The 13,985-nt window shown below is 43.5% G+C and overlaps 2 protein-coding genes across 2 annotated transcripts; one reads left to right on the top strand and one right to left on the bottom strand.

Moving 5' to 3' along the window:
• The first annotated feature begins 2,619 nt into the window (after positions 1-2,619).
• On the top strand, positions 2,620-8,754 carry LOC129588932 (adipokinetic hormone/corazonin-related peptide receptor variant I-like). The gene is made up of 4 exons (XM_055483353.1): positions 2,620-2,976; positions 3,137-3,946; positions 6,440-6,788; positions 8,126-8,754. The coding sequence occupies exons 2-4, from the start codon at positions 3,455-3,457 to the stop codon at positions 8,446-8,448; spliced, it is 1,164 nt and encodes a 387-aa protein (XP_055339328.1). The 5' UTR covers positions 2,620-2,976; positions 3,137-3,454; the 3' UTR covers positions 8,449-8,754.
• Positions 8,755-9,947: 1,193 nt separating this feature from the next.
• On the bottom strand, positions 9,948-13,149 carry LOC129588981 (uncharacterized). Its single transcript, XM_055483420.1, has 5 exons — positions 13,118-13,149; positions 12,514-12,607; positions 12,037-12,115; positions 11,008-11,772; positions 9,948-10,080 (listed from the first exon to the last, which is right to left on the bottom strand). The coding sequence occupies exons 4-5, from the start codon at positions 11,514-11,516 to the stop codon at positions 9,957-9,959; spliced, it is 633 nt and encodes a 210-aa protein (XP_055339395.1). The 5' UTR covers positions 11,517-11,772; positions 12,037-12,115; positions 12,514-12,607; positions 13,118-13,149; the 3' UTR covers positions 9,948-9,956.
• Positions 13,150-13,985: the final 836 nt, after the last annotated feature.

Raw genomic sequence — 13,985 nt, 5'->3', positions numbered from 1 at the left:
TTTCATTTCCATTTTTTCCATTTATATATTGTAAAAAATTATAGGAAAATGAAAAAGGGTGTCATTTGATAAGTATTACAGTACCAGCTGCCTGAACGTTGTACGAGTGTAATTTGGAAAATTCAACACTATACCGTATAAGATCTTAATGCCATTGTGCTACGCTCGCCTTCACATAAACTGTGATTCGATTTCTACGCTACCAATTGCTTCCCTTGTGTGGCTTACTTAAGCATGAACAAATATGGAATTTTTAATCGTCTTCATAGCATTAAATCATAAAACTGGCGATCAGCATGTTCATATCAATCATATGTAGACAATGCCAGCTCTGGGCTCGAACAGAGAAGTGTTCGTTTGCGCAAATATACAGACAGATTCAGTAGCACGAAGCATTAAATTTTTCAGCCCACTGTTGTCCGATACAATTTTATATACCGGTAAGTACATAACCCGTGTAATACGCAGTCTGACAAAAAAATATGATTTTAGTTAATTACTCACTTAATACAAAGATTCATGCATACAATTTTGTACCATATTATATGAATTAAAAAATTTATCACCGTTTAGACATAAATTAGATTTTTTTTAAATAAATAGAAGAAAGAAGAATATATGTTACGTAATTAAGAGTCATATGTATTACTATACAAAGCGTACAAATAAATGGTATATGAATTAATAAATTATGACCGCATAAATTATATTCTTAAAATCTCTGTATAACAATGATATTTTTATATAAGTTGTTTATGCTGCCGGTAAGACAAAGGTCAAATCTTCAATACTGTCTGCATATAATATAATCTCCAGCGCCAGAAATACCAATGAACCGTGTGTTGATGTGGCGATTTTATGAAAATTTGATGTGATTAGCGGGGTGGCATGACGGCCGTGTGTCGGTGTAATGCCGGCTTGTTACTTCCGCTCCCGCTGCGCTGTGTGCTACAGTGACGCGCAGCCGGTGGACGGAAATAGCGAAACAGCCTTTAGAGTTTTGACTAATTCACGGCGCGGCGCTCTTAGGTGCTCTTCCATGCCGGTCCAGTGCGTGCCGATTTCCCTTACATAATTCATCAGGAGCAGCGCGGATTTTCATGCCGGTTAGCACGGCGCATTTGTTGCCGGGACATGCTTTTGTCGGCATCACGTCAGGAAGCTGTTAAAGGATCCCACGTGCTGACATTTTCCGCTCCGGTTAAAGGCAAACCTGCAATAACAAGATCTTCTCTTTTATTCATGTCCATATTTGGATGATATGCTTTATATTCAGTTTTCCGGTAAAAATAACATACTTTCTATCAACATACTTTCTATTAAAAATACGAAAGATTCAAAGATATTATCAAACATAAAAATAAAAAAAATTTAAAGTAAGAAATTTTAGATGAATTAAAAGTAAATAATTTTAAGAAGTAAAAGTAAGTAATTGTAGGTAGATTATATTAACATTAAAATTTAGTGATTACTGATTAGTAAAACATGTACAGCGCTAGCAGTGAGTTATCTGAATATAATTATATAAATCAGTTAGAAGGTATCGAAGGTATCAGCTAGAAATTACATTATATTTAGGTAACCGCACCTACATAACTATATAATTTATTTTTCTGTAAATAATTCCGCAGCCAAATGTCTAACAAAAAAGAAAATTCCAGTTCAGGTGCTCGTACACATTTTGCGTTACTTCGTTTTATGTAAGCCAATGGATTATTTCCAGTGTTTATAACGACCGTTAGCCGTTGCACTACAAAGTCTTATGGTTGGATTCAGGTTAACTGCGTTAACCTGGATGCTTTAACTTACTAAAATTTTGATGATTTTTTTAATAATTACTACCTGAATTAACGATCAGAATTATTACCTGGATTTTTGCAGAATACTTTTGTTGCCAGCACTGATTTTCAGGCAGACAATTTTTATTTGTAGATTTTTTTGGTAATATCATTATTGATCGTTATTTGGATTTGACTTATATTTTGTAAAATAAGAAAAGAGTAGTAATTTTTAACTTTGGAACCAACAAAGCAGTTCAGCCTACAAGAAATTGAAGAAAACATAAGAAAACACGAGAGAATATGAGAAAACATCAGAAAACATAAGAAAACATGAGAGAATATGAGAAAACATGAAAGAATATGAGAAAACATAAGAAAACCTAAGAAAACCTAATAAAACATAAGAAAACATAAGAAAACATAAGAAAACATAAGAAAACATAAGAAAACCTAAGAAAACATGAGAAAACATAAGAAAACATAGAAACAGTAAAAACCTTTACCGGCACCGCGTAGTAGCATATGTCAGATCGATGGAAATACATCTTAGCGTTTCTTCCCTGTTTACAGTCGAACGGAAGCCGAAAACACAGGGCGGAAACTGACAGCCGGGAGATAATTGCTCTTAACAGCCGCAACAGGATACCAGCATTTCCACTCCCGCTCTAAGACAGAGCGCGGGAGGCGGTGCCGTGTGTAAAGTGAAACCACCGGCCAATTAGCACGGCCATTTGGGCGCTCCTTAATCCCCGGCTGCGGTGATACCGGTGTCCGTATGCTGTGCAATTGAATATATATACGGACGCTGATCAACAGCGCCCGGCATCCCGCTGTTCTAATCAGCAGTGTGCCGGGCTTGAGACCGGCGTATACAGTGGTCTTAAGTAATCCGTCATTAAAAATCGATCGCCGCCGGCTGCAATGCGCCAACCGTTCTGCTGATCCCCGACCCGGGAAAACACAGACTGTGCACTTCCGCCACTTAGTGCAAGCACACTCGTTACATGCCATCCGCTCTATAATCTGCCGTGTGTTTGTCTTTAAATCATAATAATAATAACAGTAATAAGACTAATTATTAAGCGGTTTGTTGTACTTCTTATATCAACGGAATTTGCGTGCACCACTTCGAAAGATCGCGGCAATCTCTCTATTTCCGCTGTTGTAATTGCAACGAGCCAAGCGAATAAGCCCGGTATAATATTTACCAGTTTGTTGTACTTCCGATATCAACAGAACCGGCGTCCATTACTGGGAGCAATCTCGTCGTCTAACTGGCTATTTCGCTGACATAATTTACGGCGAGCCAAGCAATTATCTTCGCGTAATACCTATTCAGTTTGTTGTACTTGCAGTATCAACGGACTTTGCGTCCCCCTTTTTCGGAACCACCGTGTAAAACGGACAACTGCAGTACAATAATTCTGCTATATGCGGAATTTGCGTATACCACTTCGAATCATCGCGTCCTTAATTTTTTCCCTGGCATCATCTGCAACGAGCGAAACGAATACATACCTCCCAGTGTTATAGTTGGCCAGTTTGTTGCACTTCCGGTAACCACAGAATTTCCGTATATCAATTCGGAGGATCGCGTCGTTATCAGCATCACGCCGATATAATTAGCGCCGAGCGAAGCGAATAGGAAATTAGTTAAGTCAAGCCGCAACGCGATGGAGGACATCTTCGGGAACATGACCCGCACCCAGCAGGAGCGGCAGGAGAGCTTCTTCGCCGTGTACAACGCCACCACCCGCATCCTGACCGGGTGCGTCGCGCTGGCCGTGCTCCTCAACGCCGGCTTCCTGGCGCTGGTCCTCCACGCTACCCGCATCCACGGCCCGACCACCATCCGCAGCAACGCCCGGCTGCGCATGATGCTGCTCAACCTGGTGGCGGCGGATCTGTTCATCTGTTTCTTCACGCTGGTCCTGGAGTTGGGATGGCGGATGGCGATCCGGTGGCGTGCCGGCGAAGTGGCCTGCCGCATCCTGAATCTGACCAAGACGATGGGACTGTACGCCGAGTCGTACGTGGTGCTGGCCATGTGTGTCGATCATTACTATTCGGTGCGCCGGCCCATTCCCAGTAAGGAGCGGTATGAGCGGGCCAAGACGCTGGTGGCGCTCGGGTGGATGGCGGCGTTTGTCTTCAGTGTACCGCAGGTCAGTGAATAAACAATTGGTGCGAAATAAATTATGTCCTTTCTCGCTTAAACTCCATCGAAGGTTAAATATGACGCTGATATCAAACAACCTAGAATCGCCTGTATGAGTAAAGCCTGAGTTAATATACTTATTATTTTTTTTTCTGTTTAATATTTAATATTCGTTCCGCTATAAGCTTTGTCGCAGGCTAAGTATTCATACCCATGTCGCGCATAATTATCAAATAATTTACAACTGCCAGAACATACCTTGTTAGATAACACAACTATTTAAAAATACTAAACATAATAAACATTTGTTCCGCTGTAAACTCCATCGAAGACTAAATATGACGTGCATTACTGAAGATTATTTTTTTATTGAACTACTGAAGTAGTTATGTTTGAACGAAATTTCGCTATAGTCTCCAGGATTCCAATCACATGGTGCATACACAATAATTGTACAACGCAACGTAAAAAAAAAGAAATCGGTCAGAAATTTAAAAAGTTAAATAATATAGAATCAACAAACTATGTACAACAGGAACACTATTGCGCATAAATCGCCAACACCGGGTTCGAATAATGATGCGCTTGTTTGCGCAACGCATGTTATGACGAAGCATTTACTTTAAGATTCTATAATGCATGCCGGTATTACGTAAGATCAGATTTCTATATAATTATTTATGCCTGGATGCGCAGTATCCGGATTTATCCAGCCGGTAGAATGTTTTAACCATCTTCCGATGCCGCATCTTATTATCTCCACGAAGCCGGCCAAGTAGCCCGCTTCGATTGATCATAATAGCGCCGGAATGAAAACCGCATGTGACGTCATGATTATGTGTATTCCGGGGCGGGTACGGCTGCTTCCCCGAAGACCGTGTGCGCGTGTGCGGAAGCGAGAGTAAATGATTTTTCAGGTCAGCGGCGCACACTGCCTGGTCTTCCGGCGTGATGTACACAGCGTGTTGACTGTTTCCTTGGCGTGACCATCTGCACAACACATTACCGGCTCCCGTCGCGCGCGCACTTTGATTAGTTCCGGGCATTAGCGGCTTATGTTTCCCGTCAGCCAAGGCAGCCGATCGATTAGTGTACATTTTACGCCGCAGCAGATCGTTTCTTCCGCCGGCGTTTGCCTTTCCGCTGCTAATGTGAAGAAAGGCGGAAGATTTATTGAAATACGATACGCCGTAAACGATTAGCTTAACAAAATCCACTACATTTTTCCTGCAAAGAGGATAGGCGCAAGTAAACGGTTTCTTGAAACTTCTGCCATTTAAGCATAAGCTAAATTTCCGAATCCAGAAAAAATTGCATTTTTGCTGGACAGTAATAAATTTTAATTAGGTTCTGCTATCTGTAAAACGTGACCTTTAAGTAAGCTTGGCTAGCTGATACTTAAGCACAAGCTAAATCGTAATCGGTTTTAATTAGCATCTTTTCAAAACCACCTTTACAGAAAAGCACGCGCCATCTCAACGCACGACGATTTTTCTCGAAATTACCGGTCTTTTCTTTATAACGAGAATTGATGAAGACAGGTCCCGCATTCTTTGAATATAGTTCCATTGTACCTGTGCTTATTTAGCGGTCTCACGTGCGGCTGGTCTTTTCTAAGGCCTCGTGATTTCCCAGGGAGCCTGCGCCCAATCCACAGTTACTTTATTAACTACTCCGCACTGATTACGATGTGCGGCAGTAATCTCGCCATGCTATTCAATTTTAGGATCTTCTTTCAAAGCTCGTAATCTCAAATTCGCTGGCATGGTCAATACGTATAATCAGCTGAATAATTAATCTATAGATCCCGTGACATTTAACCAGTGGGCTCTTTGTATCGGCGCCCGATCTTTCAAGTAGCCTTTCTCATTGCTGCATTAAGTGGTTGCTGCTGGTGAGCTTTGCGTTTACTTATTTAAATAATTTGATTAAGTGACCTTTTCCTGCTGACTATAAGGTTCTTTTCCTGCTGACTATAAGGTTTTTTAGTAACGCGATAACAATATCAAGAGACAGTTTCACTTAACCAAAACAACATTTTCTACCGAACCCATAACAGAAGCGACATTACACCATTGAATTGCAATATTCTGCCTCAAAAACTCGTGCCTGCGAATCTCGCCTATTTTTAGCTCGATCCTCTTTCTGACCTCTTAAAACCGGCTTCTTCGCTGATGTACCAAAACTTCCGAAAGTTTCGAATCCGACAGCAAATTTGAAATTAAAAGTCATTAATTCAGATTATTAGTTAAGCGGTGACCTTTGTGGGTGTCTAATTAACCGGTCAATACGTCATTAATAAACAACGTTTCTATGTATCCTTTATTAATAATTCTTAAGCATTCACTTACCTTTCTAGCAATAGTTAATAACATTAAATTTTTATCTTGAACTGAAAAGTAGTAGTTATAAGTTTTTAGTAATTAGCTGGTAATCTTTATCCTCGCTTCGTTAATAAACTGTCATCAATTTTTTACCATCACTTCTGCTTTATTAATAGGCGATCGTCTACCATGTGGAGTACATGGACCCGGACTACACCCAGTGCGTCCACTCCGGCTCTTTCATCAGTCTGAACGCCGAGCACACCTATATCGCCTTCGGCCTAATCGCTGTCTACGTCCTGCCGCTGTCCATCATGCTGCCGCTGACCGGGCTACTGCTGCACAAAGCCTGTCGGGCCAAACCCAAACCGCCCCGTCCCCACCGCCTGACCCGCGTCTCCATCTCCATCAACGTCATCAACGAGGCCGGGGAGGATCAGGAGATGGAGTTGGACGGGGACGATGACTGGAGCGAGTACGAGATCGGGTCGCGCTACTCACTCAAGACGCTCTCCTCTGAACAAGGTAAAGGAAATTTGTAATTATTGCTCACGAACGAGGAATTCCCGGTACGCGCGAGTCATAAGTGTGCTGGCCGAGCGTTATGCTCGCACAGTAGTGCGATATCTGTTGCTCGAAAACGATTTTTTTGTTAAGACGGAAAAACCAGTTTTGCCGTGGTGACGAAACTGGACGCCGTCTTTATCATTACACTTATGGGCTATTGGTCTAATGGTGAAACGGAAAGAGGATCATGTTTTGAATGGTAAAGTCGTTAAAATGATAAAAGTTGCGTAATGGACTACGTGGGTACCGCGACGCTAATTGCCCATAAAGCGCCGTAATGGCGGAATGTTCAGTTAATCCAAGAGCAACTTGGACTCCGCTCCCAGCATTAACGAGAGTACGCTGCGGGCGACTATTGGTTTAATGTTCCAGGCTCAGTAACGCCAATCGCTGGATTGATCTGAGATTTGTTGTTGTAGTGTTGTGTAAAGATTTTTCTTTGAAAAGCCAAAACCTGGAAAATAAATCCTGGAACTTTTTTCAAGCCCTTATGGCAACTTTTTGCAATAAACAAAATTTTATTTAACTTTCCGTAACTGTACATCGAACCGAAAACGAGTGCCGGCTTCTGCTCACGTCAGTAAACTTCGTATGCGAAACGTTTTTTCTTGTTTAAATTTAGAATCCTTTTCAAGACTTAGTGGTCCCGAAGCCTGAAACATGCAGCGAAACCTGGCCGTTACCAGATTTAAATTGAATTTAGGAATCAGCTAAAGCAAAACAACCCACGATAATTGATATACCTGACGACTTATCGCAAGGTCATTCGTTGCTACGTAGTTTTGGCAACCATACCGAAGATTCGTAAAAACTTTATTACCCCTTAACATAATGAAAAAGGTCATCAGCTACATATACATGTAGCTACACATATATATAAATTTATGTGTGTTTTTGTACGTGCTATAGTAAAAAAACTGAACAAAATTAACTGACTGCTTACACCAGCAAAAGGTCATCAAATTCATATATATTTTAGGCAGCCATAGCAAGTGAGTCGTAAAAGAATTAATTATGTACTAAGATACAACCAAAAGGTAAAAAAATGCATATATATTTTTAAGCCATAGCAAAGAGCCATATAAGATTTAACTATCTGCTAACATAACGAAAAGGTCACTAGCTGCATATATATTTCGGGCATCCATAGCAAAGAAATGCACGAAAAGTAATTAGCTGCCAACATTCTCGCTTTACATATATTAAGAAATGGCAAAAAACGTAGGAAACTTAAATCTTTACCAACTTTACCAACATTTTGAGAAGGTCACCAAATGCGTATAATTTTTCTCCAGGTGATACGCCGGCGACACCGGCCCGGGACCGTCTCAACACCGGCCTGCAGCTGCGCCACACGGACACCAGCATCCGACGGGAAGCCCGCTACCGCGTCATCAAACTGGCACTGGTGGTCCTGCTGTCCTTCATCACCAGCCACACCCCCTACGTCGTCCTCGTCACGCAGCTGGCCGTGGCGGAGAACAACCCCAGCAAGGACGACGTGGTCCTGCAGATCAGCGACAGTCTGATGATCGTCTCGCTGGGACTCAGTGCGCTACTCAACCCCATCTTCTACGGAGTGTACCTGCGCACACTGTCCGTTAAGACGGTTGTGTAAGCGGCGTGTTTACTCCGCTGGTAAATCACAGCGCGATTGTATCGGTTGGGTTTTGTGGGATTTCTTTGGCCGTGCCAGCGGCGCGGTCATTTGTGAAATGGCTGGGGATTATAATAACGGAATAATACGGATTAATGTCTTTCTTAATAATCTCGTTCAGTGAAAGTGAATAGCTTCGACTGAATGCGCGCTGTTTCCCGAAATATTTTTTAATTATTCGCGGATTATTTTTCTGTTGTCTGCCATGACAAACATTCTGATTAAGGCTATACTTCTTTGAAGTATGGAAAAATAAAGATTAGTGTTGCGTGCAAAACACACCTTGTGTGTTGCTCTTCATACAGACAAGCAAACGCACACAGCATGTAATTGCATCCTCGTATTAAGCCGATCTGGTATTTTACCCGGTACAGTACACGGTGCTAAATTCGAACACCGAGTACATTTATGGAAATCTTTCCTTTCGCGCGTGCCAAAGCACCATTTGTAAATGTCTTTTTATCCTTGTGAATAAAATTTCAAAAATTTAACAAATGTACTAAAACTCGCGTTAATTATATTATATAATTACTTTAGCTTATAATTACTTTAGTATATAATTAATACTTTAGTATATAATAGTAAGTAATTACTAACGCGTTCCATATTCAGTAGAGAATTAATTTTATTTCTCTACAATCCCGTATAAAACTTGTCCATGAAAATGTACTTGTAATCTGCGCAATACAAAAATAATTTGACCATAAATGTCCAGATCCAAGCTGCTACATCATCTTGCGCGCACCCTCAGTTGGCGCACACACAGTGGTACTGCAGTTCAGTACAGTAGTTCTATTTCAGTACCAGTGTATTTCGTTTACTGCTTCCTGAAACTCTCTCATAAAATTTAATTGTACTTGGCAAGTTCTACATTGGACATGTAAAGAACAAATTCTCTATATTTCACTTTCTACCTGACCGTTGCAATCGTTCCGCCAAACGTTATAAATAAAAAAATATCGATTACAAGATTATTTTCAACATGCTGTCTCCCCTCTGAAATTTTTGTGCGCATGCGCACTACAGAATGCCCGCATGCACGCGGGAAAACCACATTGCTCCGTGGCGGTTTCCGTTTGAATAAACTAAACTAAGAACACCTACTAAGTTACCAACCAACAGTGGAGTAAGCGGAATTTATTCACTAGTGACTGTTAATTACGGTAATGCACAGCGTTGCCGGCAGATTGTGATGAAAAGCCAGAAAAAGTACAAACAGTATAAAAAAAAACGTAAACAAGTACAGCCACAGTTGCGATCCAAACACAGCTAATGCTCAGAATTCAACGGCGATCTAGTGCACAGCTAAACTTCAACTCCTTTCAATGCAGCAGCGCATATTCAGCTGATTGTTCCTCCTCATCTTTCTCGTTAAACGTCGAGTGGTAGACCTGACGGATGTGCTTCAAAGGATTTAAATATTAAAATACTTCATATCATGCTGCCGCAACGCAGATTTCTCACATGCTTCAGTCATTGTAGTACACATCGAGCGCGGCAAAGGTTAACTGGTTCAATACGGACACATCCAGTTGGCGCAAGTCCACGACATCCCAACGCTGCGGACGGCCGTCGGGATGAGTGCCATTGAACCTAATCAACAAGAATCTCGCAATGGAACCACGTCAGGTTTAAGAATTACAAGCCTGTCGACAAACTGAGCATGCGGAGGTACAAGAAGAGCGATACTTCTATACATATTAGCGCAAAGTTGGCGCTTGAATGATGGCCACTGCACTACGCCTAATCACAACGCGTAATTGCGCTTCGCAGTAGATTGGTATAGGTCAACTGCATTTGGGTAACCGATGCGCGTCGGGTAACAGAGAAACGGGTAAAAATCTGTCCATGACTCAGCGAAAAAAATATCGTCCAATCGTAAGGCGAGTACGCTTCCGTGCCAAGAAAGAAATTGAACAACGGAAAAACTGAAGTGGAACTGAAAAATCTGTTTTTGATGCTTTAATGCGGTAAAACGTCAAAAAAGTTGATTCTGAGTTTAGAAGTGTGAATCTGGATCGCTGGATGCACTTTTGGTTCAAAAAAACAAAAATTTTGTTGATCTGGGCAGGAGAGTTACGAGTTACTCGTAGTTTGGGTAACGGTTGCGCTTCGACGTCGAAGCGCAACGGTTACGCGGACGGGTAAGCTGAAAACCCATCACAGAATTCTGGTTTACCAATCAAATCGTTTACCTGCTTACGCGCCGTGACGTCATGTTTTTTTACCCGACTGCCGCTTGCGCGTCGCGTAATGCTTACACAGAGCAATTGACCTATGCCATTGTCCCTTACTGCATCGACCGTTTTCTAGCCACATTCCGCCCGGCAGTTACAATTATTCTCATTAAAATATCTGGCGTGCACCAGACCACCAGCCAACTAAATGCATGTTACGTGTATAAAAGAGTGGCGTGGCGTAGTACGGATTTGCGCGTTACCCGTAAATTTCTAATGTTCGCTGTATTTACGAATGCTCAATTTGTCGACAAGCATGTATTGATGCCGTTTTCGTACTCACATCTGGAAGAGGTCGCGAATCCCGACCCACTGACCGGGATAGTCCAATGTCTGCACCCAGCGCGCATGTATCGCGGTGACCTTTTCCAGCGTTCGCTGCGCAACGGCCGGACAGCTGTTGTTGGCCGCGCTGATGAAACGTTGGCACAGCTCCGCGGATGTCTGCGTGCCGACGAAGCGCACAAACGGAATCGTCACATCCAGGCGACCGGCATCGACATTCCGCAGAAACGCCGCTTCGCCTGCCGGCTGCGTCAGACCGGCACTATACAGCCACAGGGAGCGGTAGCCGGTGCCCTCGGAGGAGGCGGTATAGTTGATCAGCATCAGCGTCTCGCACACGGTCATCCACTGCGTCAGCAAACGGCAATGGAACTGCCGAGTCTTCTCGTTCATTCCCAGCATCAAGAAAGAGCGGCTCCCGGCCAATCGGGTCTCGTAGCCGTTCTTGGCAACGATAAGCGGCAGGCGAAGATCTTTATTCTGCAGCACATTCACGATCGTCTGCATTTTCGTGGCGATGCCGCGGCCTTGTTTGCTCCACTTCTTTCGGTTATCACGCGTTCGTTCGTCGACCACTGCCAGCGCTCGTGTTTTGGGGGAAATGACTCGTTCCAGGATGGTTCGCAGCTTATAATCGGTGACATGGTCCAAAGCAGAACTGATCGAGTCATCCCCGGCGGCGAACCGTGGCACAGGGATGACAAAGATGATATGACGATTGCGCAGATAGTCGCGCGCAATCAGCTTCCACAAGGCGCACACCCTGAAAGCGGTCAGAATTAACACTGAAGAAACTAACATTTATTAGAAGTACATAAGAAACACATGTCTAATACACATAAAAATATATAAGAATCTCGTGTCAAGCATGTCAAAGCTTCAAATCTTGCTTTCAACGATATTGAAAATTTCAGTGAGTGATAAACTTCTGTATTCTCTTCGTACCGAATATCGATTTCAGAATTTTATTGAATGAACCGTTAACGCTCTGTGAATTTAACATAAAATTTTGACTTCAAAACCTTACCAATTATGTAGTTGAGCCGGATGAAGAACCCTGTTTTCAAATGTAGGTTTTTTGTTGGTTTGTGCACCTTGTTTGACGTCTACAACAATCAGGAGATTCAGGGCTGAACCTGCACAAGTACTCGTACTACGCTAACTATAGTTAGGTAGAGAAATGCTCTAATGGTAATGCTTCAAGAAAAAAATAACCCAACGAAACTTGATCGAGACCAATAATAGTGTAGAAAAATCCTTTTTCTGATGTACGTTTAACTGCATGTGGTGCCGCGTCGAATTCTGATTAAGTTATCGCAGAAGGACTGAGTCCCTAGCATCTCAGCTTATTAAACGGAACAGTGTACAAGTACACCGTACAAATATCGATCAACCTTGAGATGGGTCGACTGCAGTGTCATTTCTTGGAGTAAAGTTGCGAGTGTGTGAACTTTAACGGCCTCACTCGATCCGTGAGTAGAATTTAATTGTTTTGCCAACTTACTGACTCATCCGTAACTGAGAAATCACATCCAAGCTGAGAAAGACACTGGCCAGTATCGCAATCGGAAGGTCGTAAATAAGCATTTCCTCCGTTTCTGCAAAATATCCAGTTAACGGTAATACCAGTGGTACTGGCACGTCCAGCAATACGATTCATATGGATAACCCCATAAAACGTAATGTGGTCTAAGCAGGGCGCCATCCACTGGAAACCGAGAAACGGCCGAAGAATGCACCGATGGGGGAATCGAATCCCGGCTACGTCGTTAGATCCGCGTAGGCAGTGCCACCACTGCACCACGGCGCAATACAGTGGAACCTCCGAGTTTGAACACCTCCAAGCGATGAACACCTCTGAACCTCGAACAGATTTTTTCGTACCGTCGTAATGCATAACACTGGCGGTAACTTCTGAGCCGTGAACACCTCTGAACCCTGAACGAAAATTTACGTACCGAGGGTGTTCAGGATCCGGAGGTTCCCTTGTACGTTGAAATCTTTTGAAAACTTTATCGCTGTACTTGAGCCGCTTTCTCCTCACAGTGGTTATCCGCAACCATTATCTATACTTTTGCTAATCCAAGAATTACTAGTAATATACATACCGTGTTGGGAAGCGATCGCAGCAACAATCTCGCCGGCTTCAGCAGATCCCCGCGACAGTTGCTTGACGAGGTAGTTTTCGCACGCTCCCTTTAACGCATCCTCGTCCCACAACATACTGCTTCCCACTGCGTCGCCGTGCACTTCGGCACAGATAAACGTGACGGTGTCGCATCCCGCTCGCACAAACACACGACAACCGCCATCGAACTCATACTGCCACTGTGGCCACTCATGCGGTTCGTCGCATCGGAAATACAATCTGCCCCATCCCTCATGCCTTTCCAATTGACAGCTGTTGTGAACTGGTACACCCGGGCCGAATACTGCCTGGCAAGCGCGAATCAGCATCTTGGGCATGAAATTTAACATGCGTAACGCATGCGCCCTCTCGAAAGCGATGACGTGCTTTTTGTACAAAAGTCCGCTAACTCTGCCCGAAAAACTCGGCTCGCTACGGGATGCTGGCAGGTGGAAGGTTAGCTGGCGCACAGGGACAACACGGGATTCTGCTGCCGTGCTCTGATTGGGCTGTTCCAGGCTAACAGCACAGAACATGTCGCACAGGTCCTCCAGCAGCGTGGCGGGTCGGAAAATCAACGGTCCGCCGGATTCCAGCGGCAGTGCCACCTGCACCATCAGGCCCGGTTTGATGCGATCGGCCCCGAACCAGTGGTGGGGCCACAGACGGTCAGTGTGGATCCACTCCGCGCGGATGCTGCTGGCATCGAAATCCACGAAGAACTGGTCGCCGTTAATATCCTGAACGTATCCCAGCCACCACTGGTCGTCGTCGCGCTGCACCAGCACCGTGTTCCCGTAGTTCACTTCCCGCGCGCCCGAGCGTAACTCCCGATAATAGCGTAATGT

Source organism: Paramacrobiotus metropolitanus, unplaced genomic scaffold (genome assembly GCF_019649055.1).
Source record: "Paramacrobiotus metropolitanus isolate TYO unplaced genomic scaffold, Prichtersi_v1.0 Parri_scaffold0000032, whole genome shotgun sequence".
Classification (NCBI taxonomy): Eukaryota; Metazoa; Tardigrada; class Eutardigrada; order Parachela; family Macrobiotidae; genus Paramacrobiotus; species Paramacrobiotus metropolitanus.
The sequence above is the reverse complement of the archived record's forward strand: the minus strand, read 5'-3'. Positions and strand labels throughout refer to the sequence as shown.